The 15,000-nt window shown below is 49.1% G+C and overlaps 1 protein-coding gene across 2 annotated transcripts in view; it reads right to left on the reverse strand.

The window, feature by feature from the left end:
• Nucleotides 1-15,000, reverse strand: part of LOC127003221 (cell adhesion molecule 1-like) — a 24,675-nt gene that overhangs the window by 5,446 nt on the left and 4,229 nt on the right. For both annotated transcript variants that reach the window (XM_050869601.1, XM_050869600.1), the window contains exons 4-6: nucleotides 12,079-12,214; nucleotides 3,811-3,944; nucleotides 1,070-1,304 (exon numbers count right to left, since the gene is read on the reverse strand). In XM_050869601.1, coding sequence (XP_050725558.1) covers nucleotides 1,070-1,304; nucleotides 3,811-3,944; nucleotides 12,079-12,214 — 505 coding nt within the window. The remainder of the gene's footprint in view (nucleotides 1-1,069; nucleotides 1,305-3,810; nucleotides 3,945-12,078; nucleotides 12,215-15,000) is intronic.

The following is a 15,000-nucleotide window of genomic DNA, read 5'->3' on the forward strand; positions in this document are numbered from 1 at the left end:
ACCCCTTTCACTACTCATTCATTATTCACCCTTTTCCACCCCACCTGCCCTGCGCGCGCGCGCGCACACACACACACACACACACACACATACATCTCTCTCTCTCTCTCTCTCTCTCTCTCTCTCTCTCTCTCTCTCTCTCTCTCTCTCTCTCTCTCTCTCTCTCTCTCTCTCTCTCTCTCTCACACACACACACACACACACACACACACACACACATATTCCTCCATATTATCGTAGAAATAGCTTTTGTTTTATCCCAAATTGAGTTCTTGAGGAGGCCGCATACAGTGAATCACCCATAATTCAAACAATTTTTCCTCACAAGAATCCAAGATTATAAAAAAAATATTGGTTTGGTTCGTGTAGATGTGAGCGAAATGAGCAAAGTAAGGTACTTGCTGGCTTTCTTGTTACGCATTGTTTTCTTCCAAAATTAGTAGTCTAGTTCGATCACGCGTTAATCATGAGAGAGGCGTCTGTAGTACGACCACTCACTCACCATCACGCTATTAACCACATCTTCCACACCCATTCATATAACCATTAGAAGCACAAAGCTCATCATTACACTCGCCTCATACTCATCCCTATTACCATTAAACACACTCACTGTTACACCATAATCCTCACCCACCCTTGTTACCATTACGCACACACACCATTACATCATTACAGGCCCCCACATCCATACATACGACCATTTCAATCACACACTCACCATAACACTAATACAAGCTCCCAGACCCATTATGCTACCTATACAAACTCACACTGACCGTTAGGCTACACCCTTACCTACACCTATTCTGTTACCTTTACAAGCAGAAATCCACCATTACCCCATTATCTACAGTTCTGCACCCAGCCCTATCAGAATTACAAGTACTCGCTTACTTATACAAACCCCACACTCATCCGTTTTAGCACTACAAGCACATACTCACAATTACACCCTTACGAGCCCACCCACACCCATTTCTGACACTATTACAAACACGTTCATGTTACCCCATTACGAGCCCTCCCACCCATTCCTTAGCGCCATTACAAACACCCACTCACTCACCGTCACAAGTACCAGCCGAGCCTCCCCCGCTGTTGTCCTGCTGTGGTATCCCGTGACGCACGTAAACGGTCTTGTGGCGGCGGTGCTCCGAGGCGACGGTGGCCACGCAGCGCAGCCTCAACACGCCGAAGCGGAAGTGTGACGGGGCCGTGTGGAAGCGGAGACCCAAGACGGCTGTGTGCAGGCCCTTGGCGGTTTTGGTGGCGGCGTAGTGAACCAAGGATGATGCCTCGGCCTGGTGGAAGAGGAGAGAAGGATGGTGACGGGGGATGAGAGGGAGAGAGCGAGAAAGAGTGGAAGAATTAAGGTAGCTGTTTGTAGGCCCTTGGCGGTGGTGGCGGCGTAGTGAACCAAGGATGATGCCTCGGCCTGGTGGAAGAGGACAGAAGGGTGGTGACAGTGGATGAGAGAGAGAGAGAGCGAGAGAGAGTGGAAGAATTAAGGTAGCTGTTTGTAGGCCCTTGGCGGTGGTGGCGGCGTAGTGAACCAAGGATGAAGCCTCGGCCCGGTGGAGGAAAGAGAGGGTGGTGACGAGGGATGAAAGGGAGGGAGGGAGAGGATTTGCTTGCATGCTTATACAGGGAAGGTAGGTAGCCGCTTGTAGGCCCTCGGCGGTGGTGGTGACGGCGCAGTGAAGCAAGGATGATGCCTCGGCCTGGTAAAGGAAAAATAGGGTGATGACGAGGGATGAGAGAGAGGGAAAGGGGAACATAATGCTTGCTTATACGGGAAGAAAGACAGCTGTTTTCAGACCCTTGGCGGTGGTGATGGTGCCGTAGTGAACCAAGGATGATGTCTAGGGCTGATTTTTGACGAGGGTTTAGAATGAGAGAACGAGAGAGTGGAAGATGTTTGCTTATAGGGAATGAAGATAGCTTTATGCAGACCCTCGATGGTGATACTGGTTGTGTAGTTAACTATAAGGATGATGTCTCGGCCTGGTGAAGAAGGAAGAGGGGAGCAGAGATGAGAGACAGATAAATAAGAGAGAGAGGGGGAGGGGAAGGAAATGCTGGCTAAGAGAAAGCTGTGAAGGATGAAAGACCCAAGTATCCGGACCCTCAGATGCGATGGCGTGGCCTGGTGAAGAGGGAGCGAGATTATAAAACATTTCGTCGCCCAAGAAAACATATCTGACAAGGCTTTCGTAGGAGTTGTGGGCATTTCCAAGAGTAGTTTTATGCTCCTGGTGGTACTTTCACCCTTCTTCTGTACCATGAACCTAAAGAAACACTCATTAGAACCTGACTGACCTCCTCTTTGACCTTTAGAAATAGCTGATGTGAGAAGCCAAAGTGTCTTATAATGAGGACCTTGGTGTCGAGGGATAAAGGGAGCGAGAAGGGAAGGTATAGCTGCTTAACAGGGAATCAAGACCACATGGATGAGAGAATACGAGTAAACACCGCTACATAAAAAAATTAATCAGAGGAGAGAAGAGAGAAACTGCTATAGCAAAGAGAAGGGAGAAAGGTGAGGAGGAAAAGGGGGGGAAAACAAGAGAGAGAAAAAGTATAATATAATACATACTATAATACACACCCTCCTTCACCCCATCACCTCCCCCTCCCTTTATCGGCTTTACCCTGGCCTGCATCACCCCTTCACCTCCATCCCCTGTCCCATACTTCCCCTCCTACCTCACCCCTTCACCCCACCACCTGCACCCTGGCTCCTTCCTTGCTCTTATGTTCTTATGTTCTCTTGCTTAACCTCCCTAAAGTAAACATCCTTCACATCCCCCATCACCCCTGCCTTCACCTCCCCCTTCCTTTAGCACCCTTTCTCATGTCTCACCCCTGCCTCCCCTGCCTCAGCTCCCCTTTCCGCAGCCTCATCTCTCCCTGTCTTTATACTCTGTTCCTTGTCTAGGCCTTCCGTGGAGCAGTGGTCAGCGTGCCAAGCTACGACTTCGCAGGCCTGTGTTCGAATCCTGGCCGAGGCAGTTGGCGTGCAGTTCACCCAAGTGTTCATCCTCCCTTTCGGGCTGGTCGATAATTGGATACCTGGGGAAACCTGGGGAAGGTAAACTGTGGCAATCCCAGACTTCACATTGGCCTGTGTCCCGGGGTAATGTGTTCTTGCCGGTTCCTGACCACCACAGGCTCACAGGGACAACGGTACGGAGATGAGCACCGCAGCCACGCGCAGCAATAGCGTATGCACCCACCTTTACCTTGTATCATCACCTTGTCACTTTTTAATGCCCTCCCCTCCCTTCCTCCTGTCCTGCCTCCTCCCCCCTCTCCTGCCTCCCGTCCCTCACCTGCTCCACTGCCCCCTAAATATATAAGCTGTCCCTAGCCTCATTGCCCCTGTCGCTCTTCACCCCCTCGCCTGCCTCACCTCCCGTCCCTTCAGCGTCACCTGTCTCTTATCTCATCTCCCCTTTCACTCCCTCACCCCCTCCCGTTTTACGCCCTTGCCTCACCTCCATAGCTCACCCACCCTGTCACCTCCCCACCTTCCCTCCCCTCCCCTTCCGCACCCCTGCCTCCCCTCTATATCCCCCCCCCCTGTCACTTACCAACTTCCCCTGCCTCACCTCCATATCTCACCACCCTGTCACTTCCCTTCCCCTCCCCTCCCTTCCCCTGCCACTCCTCTACCTCACCTCCATATCTCATCCCCTTGTCACTCCCCCAACTCTTTTCCCTCCCTCACCTCCCTTCCCCTCTCCCCTATCTCACCCCCTTATCTCATCCCCCTTCCTCCCCCTTCCCTGTCGTCCCCTGCCTCACCTCCCTGCCGTTGATGAGCCAGGTGAGGGTGGCCGCGGGCTGTGAGGGCGACGACGTGCAGTTGGCGTGTACCGCGGCGCCCACCTTGTACCGGCTCTGCACCCCCGTGATGGCCGGCCCGGTGCGGGGGGCGTCTGCGAAGGGGGGGGGGGAAAGAGGGAGAAGGGTGAGTATGAGGAAAGAAGGGAAGGGGTGAGTATTGTGATGGGTAATGAGGGAAGGAAGTGGCGAGAGAGAGAGAGAGAGAGAGAGAGAGAGAGAGAGAGAGAGAGAGAGAGAGAGAGATGGCTGCTGGGAGATTAGGATGTCGTTCAAGTATAGAGTATAGAAGGAGGAGAAGGAGGAGGAAGAGGACGAAAGCAAAGAGAAGGAAGGGGAAGGAGAGCGAGGACTATGGAGGAGAAGGTAAGGGAAGGGGTGAGTACTATTTTAATGGGTAATAGGGGAAGGAAAGTGATGGGGGTTTATCGAAATGGGGAAAGGAAGAGATGGGAGGATTGAGTGTTACATTGGGGAAAGGAAGGGTAAGGGGAGTATTGAAATGGGTAATAGGGGAAGAAGGTAATGGTGGGGGTGCGTGTTTAAATGGGTGATGGAGAAAGAAGGAAATGGGGGGATGAGTAATGTAATGGGATAATGGGAAGGGAATCATTTAATGGCAAAAGAAGAGCAGAAATAGGGTAAGAATGGTGGAGTATTCTAATAGGTAATGGGAAAGAGGAAAAGAAGGGGGAGAGACTGATATTGGTGGAGTACTTTTTAATGGGTGATAGAAGGGGAGCAAGGGGAGGTGTTAATGGGGGTGGGGTGGGGTGATGGGGTGTAGGGTGAAGGGGAAGGGATGGGGGAAGGAAGGGATGAGAGAGGGGGAAGTATTACCAAGGAAGGAGTGGGAATGAGGGAGGAGAAAGAGGAAGAAGAAAAAGAAAAGAAAAGAAAAGAAGACGAAGAGGAAAAAAAAGAAGATGAAGAAGAAGAAGAAAAGAAGAACAAGAACAAGTAGAACAAGAACAAAAAAAGATTGAGAGAAAGAAAACGATTAATAAGAGAAAAGTAAAGAAGAAAAGAAGAAAAAAAGGAAGGGGAGAAGGAGGAGGAGGAGGTGAAGGAAGAAGAGAAAAAGAAAGGTATCAGGGAGGAGAGAAAAGAAGGGGAGAGAAACAGAGGGGAGGCAACGGGAAGGGAGGAAAGTGAGAGAGAGAGAGAGAGAGAGAGAGAGAGAGAGAGAGAGAGAGAGAGAGAGAGAGAGAGAGAGAGAGAGAGAGAGAGAGAGAGATGACTGCTGGGAGATTAGGATGACGTTCAAGTATAGTATTGAAGGAGGAGGAGGAGGAGGAGGAAGACGAAAACAAAGAGAAAGAGGGTGAGGAGGAGGAAGAGGAGAAGGAGGAGGAAGACGAAAGCAAAGAAAAAGAGGGTGAGAAGGAGAAGTAGGAGGAGGAGGAAGAAGAAAACAAAAACAAAGAAATGAGAATCAAGTCAAAGAGGAGGAGGAGGAGGAGGAGGACGAAAACAAAGAAGAGGGAGGAGTAATAGAGTGTGGAGGAGAATGAGAAGGAAGAGGAGGAGGAAGAAGATGAAAACAAAGAAGAGGGCGAGGAAGAGGAGGAGGAGGAGGAAGAGGAGAGGAGGAAGAAGATGAAAACAAAGAGGAGGGAAGAGAGAGAAGGATGAAGGAAGAAACGAAATGGAATGGAGAGAGAGAGAGAGAGAGGAGATTGAGTGCTCATTTTTCAAGGCAGGGATGGAAGGAGGAGGAGGAGGAGATGGGCGATACGAGCCTTAGATAGGTTCGTTAACGCTTCCAAACAACTTATTTATATTTAGCGTTCATTTATATTGATTCCTTTATACGTATTGACTCCTTCATGTATTCCTTTATTAACTCATTCACTCATCTTTTATTTACCATTGTTTTCATTCGTTTATGTTTGCTTTGGTTATGAAGCGAAGCAAAAGAATTATAGTTAATTACTGTGTGAGTTGTATTAATCTCTCTCTCTCTCTCTCTCTCTCTCTCTCTCTCTCTCTCTCTCTCTCTCTCTCTCTCTCTCTCTCTCTCTCTCTCTCTCTCTCTCTCTCACGCCACTCTAACACCACCACTATTACCTCCTCCTCCTCCTCCTCCTCCTCCTCCTCTTCCTCCTCCTCCTCCTCTTCCTCCTCCTCCTCCTCCTCCTCCTCCTCCCTTCACCTTTTTTTCTACCTCCTTCCTCTCCTCTCCTCTCCCTCCACCCTCCTCCGTCTCTCCTCCACATCTTCCCCCCTTCATTTCTTCCTCCTCCATGATAACCCCACCCCCTCTCCCTCTCTCTCTCCCTCCCTCCCTCCATCTCTCCCTATCTCCCCTCTCATTCATCCCCCCCTCTCTCCCTCTCTCCCTTCTCTTTCCCTCTTTTACTCGGTTTTCGATGTTTTCTCTACTTTTCCTTCTCTCTCTCTCTCTCTCTCTCTCTCTCTCTCTCTCTCTCTCTCTCTCTCTCTCTCTCTCTCTCTCTCTCTCTCTCTCTCTCTCTCTCTCTCTCTCTCCTCCTCCTATCTCTCTTCTTATCCATTTATCCTGCCTCACCTCCTTCCCCTCTTCCTCCCTCTCGTTTCTCCTTGATTCTTCCTCTTTTTTTTCTTTCCTCTCCTCTTATATAATGTCTTTTATACTTTCTCCTCTCTCTCTCTCTCTCTCTCTCTCTCTCTCTCTCTCTCTCTCTCTCTCTCTCTCCTTCTTTGTCTCTCTTTCCTCCCTATCCCTCCCTCCCTTCCTCCCTCCCTCCCTTAGTAATACTCACATAAGACATTCCTTCCCTCCCACGTATTTCCCCCCCCCCCCCCCGCACCACCTCTCTCTCTCTCTCTCTCTCTCTTTCCCTCTCTCCCTTTTCTGCGTCTGTTATTAATACCCTACCACCCATCCCCTTCCTCTCCTCCTCCATCCCTCCCTCTCCTCTCCTCCCCAACTTTCCTCCCACTTTACTTCCCTCAAATCTTTCCTCTCCCTCCTCCCTCCCTCCCTCCTCTGCCCCTATGTCAGTACTCACACGACATGACAACCTCTTTTCTCCTCCTCCTCCTCCTCCCTCTCCTCCTCCTTCCTTTCCTCCATTTTCCTCTTTTATACAGCAAACAGCCTTAGCAATGGGTTTCTTTCTTTCTTTCTTTACTTATTTATTCACAGTTATTATTATTATTATTATTATTATTATTATTATTATTATTATTATTATTATTATTATTATTATTATTATTATTATTATTATTATTGTTGTTGTTGTTGCTATTATTATCACTATTAGTATTAGTATTATTACATTTTATTATGATTTTACTACTACTACTACTACTACTACTACTACTACTACTACTACTACTACTACTACCACTACTACTACTACTACTACTACTACTATCATTATCATTATCGCCGTTATCAGCATCGCGATCATCAATATTTCCTTCATTTCCTGTTGACGGGAGCTCGAGTCTGGATGGCCAGTCTCAATGTGAGGCAGTGAAACACGGCAAGACAGGTCCGTAGAGTGTAGATTTAACCACCACCACCACCGCCACTACCACCACCGCCACCACCACCGACAGTTTCCCTCCTTCTCCTCCTCCTCCTCCTCCTCTCTTTCTCTCTTTCTCTCTTCTTCTCTCCATACGTCTCCATCTTCTCTTCCTTTTCTTTTTAATTCTTTTTTTATGTGCTTTTTCTTATATTTTTCGTTGTTATTGTTATTTATGTTCTTGTCATTGCTAATTTTGTTGTTGCTGTTGTTGTTGTTATTATTATTATTATTATTATTATTATTATTATTATTATTATTATTATTATTATTATTATTATTATCATTATTATTATTATTATTATTATTATTATTATTAGTAGTAGTAGTAGTAGTATCATTATCGTTTTTAATTTATTATATATTTTTGTTCCCTAGTTCTTAATAGTTTAGGGTTTTAATATTGGTATTTTTTTCACTCACTTGCTCACTCACTCACTCACTCACTCTTCCATTCATATACTCACTCACTCACCCACGTACCCACTCACCCACTCATTCACTCACCCACTTACCCACTCACTCACTCACCCACCCACTTACCCACTCACTCACTCACTCACCCACTCACTCACTCACTCACTCACTCACCCACTTACCTACTCACTCACTCACCCACCCACTTACCCACTCACTCACTCACCCACCCACTTACCCACTCACTCACTCACCACCACCACCACCCACTCACTCCTCACCTCCCACCCACCCACCTCACTCACCCACCCACCACCTCCACCCACTTACCCACTCACTCCACTCACCCACCCCTTACCTACTCACCACCCACCCCACCACCCACTCACTCACCCACCTCACCCACTCACCCACCCACTCACCACTCACCCACCTCCACCTCACTCACCACCACCTCCACCCCACCCACCACCACCCCACTCACCCACCACCCCACCACTCCTCCACCACCCACCACCCCACCCCCACTCACCCACCCACCTCCACCTCCTCCACCCACCCCACTCACCCCTCACCCACCCCACCCACCCCACCACCCACCCACTCCCACCCACCCACTCACCACCACCCACCCCACTCCTCCCACCCACCACCACCCACTCACTCACCCACCTCCCACCCACCCTCACCACCACCCACCCCACCACCCACTCACCACCCTCCACCCCACCCACCCCACCCACCACCACCCACCCACCCCACCACTCACTCCTCCACCCCACCCACTCACCCACCACCCACCTCACCTCACCACTCACTCACCCACCCACCTCCTCCACCCACTCCCACCACCACCCACCACCCACCCCACCCACTCCTCCCCCACCACCCACCACCTCACTCCACTCACTCCTCACCCACCCCACTCACTCCCACCCACCACTCACCACCCACCCACCCACCCACCCACTCACCCACCACCCACCACCACCACTCACCTCACTCACCCACCACCCACCTCCACTCACCCACCCACCACCCACCCACTCACCCACCACCACCACCCACCCACCTCCTCACTCACCTCCCACCCACCACTCACCCACCACCTCCCACCCACCACCACCTCCTCACTCACCCACCCACACCCACCACCACCACCCACACACCCACTCCACCCCACCCACTCACTCACTCACTCACCCTCTTACCTACTCACTCACTCACCCACCCACTCACCCACACACACACTCACTCACCCACACACACACTCACTCACTCACCCACACACACACTCACTCACTCACCCACTCACCCACTCACTCACTCGCTCACTCACCCACTCGTTCTTCCTAACTTCTTTAATAATCGTGTTTTTCTGTTGCCATGTCCCTCCTCTAATTCTTTAGCACATTCTTTCCTCCCTCCTGCATATTCTTCATCCTCTCTTTTTCTCCTTCTCTCTCTTCTTCCGGCTCTCTCTTCCCTTCATTTCCATTCCTCTTCTTCTCCTTAAATTCCTTCTCTCATTTTCATCCTATCTCTTTCTCCCTTTTTCTTCTCTCCCTTCCCTTCCCTTTTCTTTCATTTCTCCTCTTCTTATTTCCCTTCTTTCATTATCACCCTATCTCCCTTTTTCCCTTTCTCCCTTCCCCTCCCTTCTTCTCCATTTCTCCTCCTCTTCTCTTTCCTCTCCTTCCCTTCTTTCATATCTTCCTTCTCTTTCCTTTATCTTCTTTTTCATCCCTCCTCCTCTTCCCTTTCTTTTCCTTTCCCGCTTTCATGCATCCTTCCTACCTTCTTTTTTTCCCTTTCTCCTCCTTTTCTCTTCCTCTCCTTTCCTCACTCCTGCCCTTTCTCCCTTTTCTTCCCTTCTATTCCTTCTTTCCCCTTCCCTTTGCTCTCCTTCCTTCCCTTCCTCTTACCTATTTTCCCTTCCTCCCTTCTCCCCTTCCTCCTTCCCTCACGCATACACTCACACATTGCCCCCCCCCCCTCCCTCAATCCTTCCTTCCGCTCCTTCCCCCTCATCTTTTAGCCCTCCTCACCCCCTCTTAATTACATCTTTCCTCCCTTCCTCCCTCCCTCCCTTCCCTCCCTCTTCTCTCCCTCCCTCCCAGATACTTTCCGTTCTGCCCTCATCATCATTATCGTCATTTTTCTTTTCTTTTCTTTTTTTTTCTTCATCTTCTGCCTCTGCTTCCTCTTCTTCTTCTTCTTCCGCTTTCTTCTTCTTCATCCTCTTCTTCTTTTTCTTCTTCTTCTTCTTCTTCTTCATTTTCATCTTCATCTGCTTTTTCTTCTTCTTCTTTTTCTTCTTCTTTTTCTTTTTCTTCTTCTTCTTCTTCTTCTTCTTCTTCTTCTTCTTCTTCCTCTTCTTCTTCTTCTTCTTCTTCTTCTTCTTCTTCTTCCTCTTCTTCTTCTTCTTCTTCTTCATTCTTTTCTATCCCTATTTTTTTATCTTTTCTTTTCATCTCTCCTCTCCTTCACTCCCTTCCTCTTTTCCTTTCCCTCTATCTTCCCTCTTTCTCCTCATTTTCATTTTCATTCCCTTCCCTTCCTTCCTCCTTCCTCTCTGTTCCCATTCCTTCCTTTCCTTCACACCCCCATTCCTTTCTTCTTCTTTCCCTTTCCTTCCTTCCTCCTATTCTTCCTTCAACATTTTCCTTCTTTGTCTCCTTCCCTAACTCTCCTCATCATCTCCTTCCCTTCCTCCTCCTCCTCCTCCTTTCTTTACCTTCCTTTCTTTCTTAACTTATCTCCCCTTCCACTCTCGCTATCCCTATTCTTTCCCATCCTCCCCTACCCATCTCTTCCATTCCCTTTCCTTCCCTTCCCTTCCATTTCCTTCCCTCCCTTCCCTTTCCCCATACCACTAACTGTCTTCTCATTTCCCTTTCTTTCTCTTTCTTCTTCTTTTATCTTTCCCGTTTCTTCTCCTTCCCTTTACTCCTATCTCGTTCCCTTCCCTTCACTTCCTTTTATCATCATTTCTCCCTTCCCTTTCCTTTCCCTTCCCTTCCTGTGTTTTCCTCATCCTTCCCTTCCTTTCCCTCCCCTCCATAATCTTCTCTTCCCTCCTCATACTTTCCCTTCCTGCTCCTTCCCTTCCTCCCTTTCGCTTCCCTTCCCTTCCTCTCCTTTCTCTTTCTTTCCCCTTCCCTTCCTTTCCATTTCCTTTCTTTCACTTTTCTTCCCTTCCCCTTTTCTTTCCCTTCCTTTTCCTCCTCTTGCTTATCCCTCCCTTTCTATGTCCTCCCCTCCCCTCCTCTTCCCTTCACTTCCCTTCCCCTTCTTTTCCTCTTTTCGCCTCATACACACACACCACCTTCTCTTCCCTCTCATTCCCTTCCCTTTTCTTTCCTTTCCTCTTCTCCCTCCTCCCTTTCACCTCATACTTACGCACCACCCTTCTCTCTCCATTCCTTCCCTTCCCTTCCCTTTTTTTCCCTTTCCTTCCCTTCCCATCCCTTGCCTTCCCTTCCTCCCCCTTCCTCTTGCCTCAAATTCACACATCACCATTCCCTTCCCTTTCCATTTCTATCCTTCATTTCCTTTTCATTCCATTCCTTCCTTTCCTTCATTCCCTTCCCTTCCCTTCCCCTCCCTTCCCTTCCCTTCCTCCCCTTCCCCCCTCCCCCTTCTTTTTACCTCCAACTCACACACCACGAGCAGACTTTTCTCTCCATTCCTTGACTTTCCTTCCCTTCCCTTCACTTCTCTTCCCTTACCCTTCCTCCTCTCCCTTCCTCTTGCATCATACTCACACATTACCCTTCTCTTCCCTTTCCGTTCCTATCTATCCCTTTTTTTCCATCCCCTTTCTCTCACCCTTTTCTCTCTCCATCCTCTCCCTCCTTTCCTTCCTTCCCCTTCCCTTCCCATCCTCTTCCTCCCCCCCCTCTCCCCCTCTCCATACTTACACCACCAGCAATCTTCCCGCCCCATTCCATTCCTTCCTTTCCATCGCTTCCATTCCTTCATCTCGCTCCTTGCCCTCCCCAACTTCTCCCCCCTTCAATCCCACCCCTATCTATCCCTTTCTTTCCATTCCCTTCTTCTCGTTCCTTTCCCTCCCCTTCATCTCACCCTTTTCTCTCCCCATCCTCTCCCTCCTTTCCTTCCTTTCCCTTCCCTTCCCACCCTCTTCCTTCCCCCCCTCTCCCTTTATACGTACAGCACTAGCAATCTTCCCGCCCCATTCCATCCCTTCCTTTCCTTTTTCTCGCTCCTCTCCCTCCCCAACCTTCCCCCTTCAATCCCACCCCTCCTCTCCCTCTCTCGTCATACTCACACACCACCAGCAGTCTTCCCGCCCCGGTGTCCGTGTGGAAGGAGGGCGCCTCGGCCGACACCTCACACTTGTACTTGCCCGCGGAACGAAGGCTCACGGAGGGCAGGAAGACGCGGCTGTCACTGCTGCGCGCGGCCTGGGGAAGGACGGGCGGAGGCGTGAGATGAAGAGGAAGGGAAGAGATGAGTTGACGGAGAGGGGATGGGGAGGGAAAAGGGGAGAGAAGGCGTGAGAGGGTCGAAAGGAAAGGGTTGAAATGAAGAGGAAAGAAGAGAAAGATAAGGTATAAGAAAAGCAGCGAAAGTGATGTAGAGAAAACGAAAGATGAAGGAAATGGAAAGGGAAGAGATAAATAAGAGACGGAGGGAATGCGTGAGACGAAGAGGAGAGAAAACATGAAGGGAAAGGAAATGGATGAAATGAACGGGAAAGGAAAAGAGCGAAGTATAGAGGAGAAAGAAGTGAAACGAAGATGAGAGAAGAGGTAAGAGAAAGATGATGGAAAGGAGGGAGACAAAGAGGAGAGAAAGGATTAGGAGTCGAAGAGAAGGCATGAGAATGACGGAGGGAAACGGATAAAATGAAGTGGAGAGAAAAGGGGAGAGAAAGACGGTGAAAAGGCGTGGGATGAAGAGGAAGAGGAAGAGGTGAGGTAAAGTACAGGTGAAAGGGGAGAGATGAAGGGTAGGGAAAGGAGACAGCTGAAAGAGAGGAGAGAGATAAAATGAAGGATAAGGAAAGGAGTGAGAGAGATGGAGAGGAGTGAAAGAGACAACAAGAGAAGGGAAGAGAAATATGAAGGGGAGGGAAAGGGGTGAGATAAAGGGTAGGGAAAGGAGGGAGAGAAAGAGAAGGGAAAGGAGGGAGATAAAGTAAGGGGAAAGGAGGGAGGTGAAGTAGAGGGAAAGGAGGAAAAGAGAAGTGAAAAGAAATGAAGTGAAGAAAAGAGAAAACGCGAGAAAACAAAAACAAGAAAAGGAAGAAATTAGAGAAGGAGAAGAACAAGAAAGAGAAAAGAGCAAGAAGAAGAAATATGAAGAAAAGGAGAAGAAGCAAAGTTAAATCAGAGAGAGAGAGAGAGAGAGAGAGAGAGAGAGAGAGAGAGAGAGAGAGAGAGAGAGAGAGAGAGAGAGAGAGAGAGAGAGAGAGAGAGAGAGAGAGAGAGAGAGAGAGAGAGAGAGAGAGAGAGAAGAAAAGAGAGAAGAGGAAAGGAGGGAAAGAGGGAAAGATGGAGAGAAGAGAGAGAGAGAGGAGGCGGAGGAGGAGGAGGAGGAGGAAGAGGAAGAGGACGAGGACAACGAATAAGAGAGAAGAAAAGCAAAGAGAAAAATGACCGGAAGGATAAAAATGAAAAAAAAAAATAGAGAAAAATATATTTGTGAAATGAGAGACCTGGAGGAAAGACATGACTGAGGAAAGTTGAAAGAAGGGAGGAAAGATGGGAAGCAACCGGCGAATGGAGAGATAAAAAAGGAGACGGAGAGGGAGGGAAAAAAAGGGAGAAAATAAAGTTAGAGAGAGAGAGAGAGAGAGAAAAAAATCAAGGTGAACGAAGTAGTGGTAGTAATAGAAGTGGGAGGAGGAGGAGGAGGAGGAATAGAGCAAGAGGCAAGGTGACAGGCAGGGTGAAAGACATGAAGGGAGGATGGGACGGAGACAAAGTAAATGAAGGGAAGGGAAGGGAAGGAAAAAAAAGGTTGGGAGGGCGACAAGGTGAAGAGAGGGAAGGAGAGAGGAGGAAGGGAAGGGAAGGGAAGGGAAGGGAAGGGGAAGGGAAGGGTAGGGAAGGGAAGGGAAGGAAAGGAAAGGAAAGGAAAGGAAAGGAAAGGAAAGGAAGGGAAGGGAAGGAAGAAAGGGAAAGGAAAGGGAAAGGAAAGGAAAGGAAAGGAAAGGAAAGGAAAGGAAAGGAAGGGAAGGGAAGGGAAGGGAAAGGAAAGGAAAGGAAAGGAAAGGAAAGGAAGGGAAAGGAAGGGAAGGGAAGGGAAGGGAAGGGAAGGGAAGGGAAAGGGAAGGGAAGGGAAGGGAAGGGAAGGGAAGGGAAAGGAAAGGAAAGGAAAGGAAAGGAGAAAGAAAGGGAATGGTAGAGGAAGGAAAGGAGAGAAGAGGAAGGGAATGGGGGAGGAATTTGGGAAGGGAACGGAACGGAACGGAGGATGGGAAGGGAGGGACTGACACAAGATGAAGGATGGGAAGGAGAGAGGAAGACGGGAAGGGAAGGGAAGGAAAGGTAGGGAAGAAGTCAGGAGGAAGGAAAGGAAGGAGGGAAAAAGGGAGGAAGAGAAGGGGAAGGAAATGAAGGGAAGGGAAGGGAGGACTACAAGGTGAAGAAAGGGAAGGAGAGAGGTGGAAGGGAAGGGAAGGGAAGGGAAAGGGAATGGAAAGGAAGGACGGAATCAAGTTGAAGGAAGGAAGGAAAGAAGAGAGGAAAAAGAAAAGGAGGGGAGGAGAGGGAAGGAAAGGTAAAGGAAGGGAGGGGAAGGAGAAAGGGGAATGGTAGAGGAAGGAAAGGAAAGAAGAGGAAGGGAATGAGGGAGGAGGTTGAAAAGCGAACGGAAAGGAAGGAGAGAGGATAAGGGAAGGGAAGGAAGGGAACGGAACGGAAGGGAAGGGAAGGGAAGAGAGTGACGGAGGCCAGATGGAAGAAGTGAAGGAGGGAGGAGGAAGGGGGAGTGAGGGAACAAGTGTGACATGAAATCGAGTCGGAAAGATGTAAAATTGTATCAACGGAGAGGGAGACTGAGAGCGAGAGGAAGAGGGAGATAAGGAATATGAAGAGGGAAGATGGTGTATTAGAGAGAGAGAGAGAGAGAGAGAGAGAGAGAGAGAGAGAGAGAGAGAGAGAGAGAGAGAGAGAGAGAGAGAGAGAGAGAGATTTACATAGATTTACATAGAAAATCAGACCACACAGACCCCATGGTCCAG

The sequence above is a fragment of the Eriocheir sinensis genome, chromosome 25, assembly GCF_024679095.1.
Source record: "Eriocheir sinensis breed Jianghai 21 chromosome 25, ASM2467909v1, whole genome shotgun sequence".
NCBI lineage: Eukaryota > Metazoa > Arthropoda > Malacostraca > Decapoda > Varunidae > Eriocheir > Eriocheir sinensis.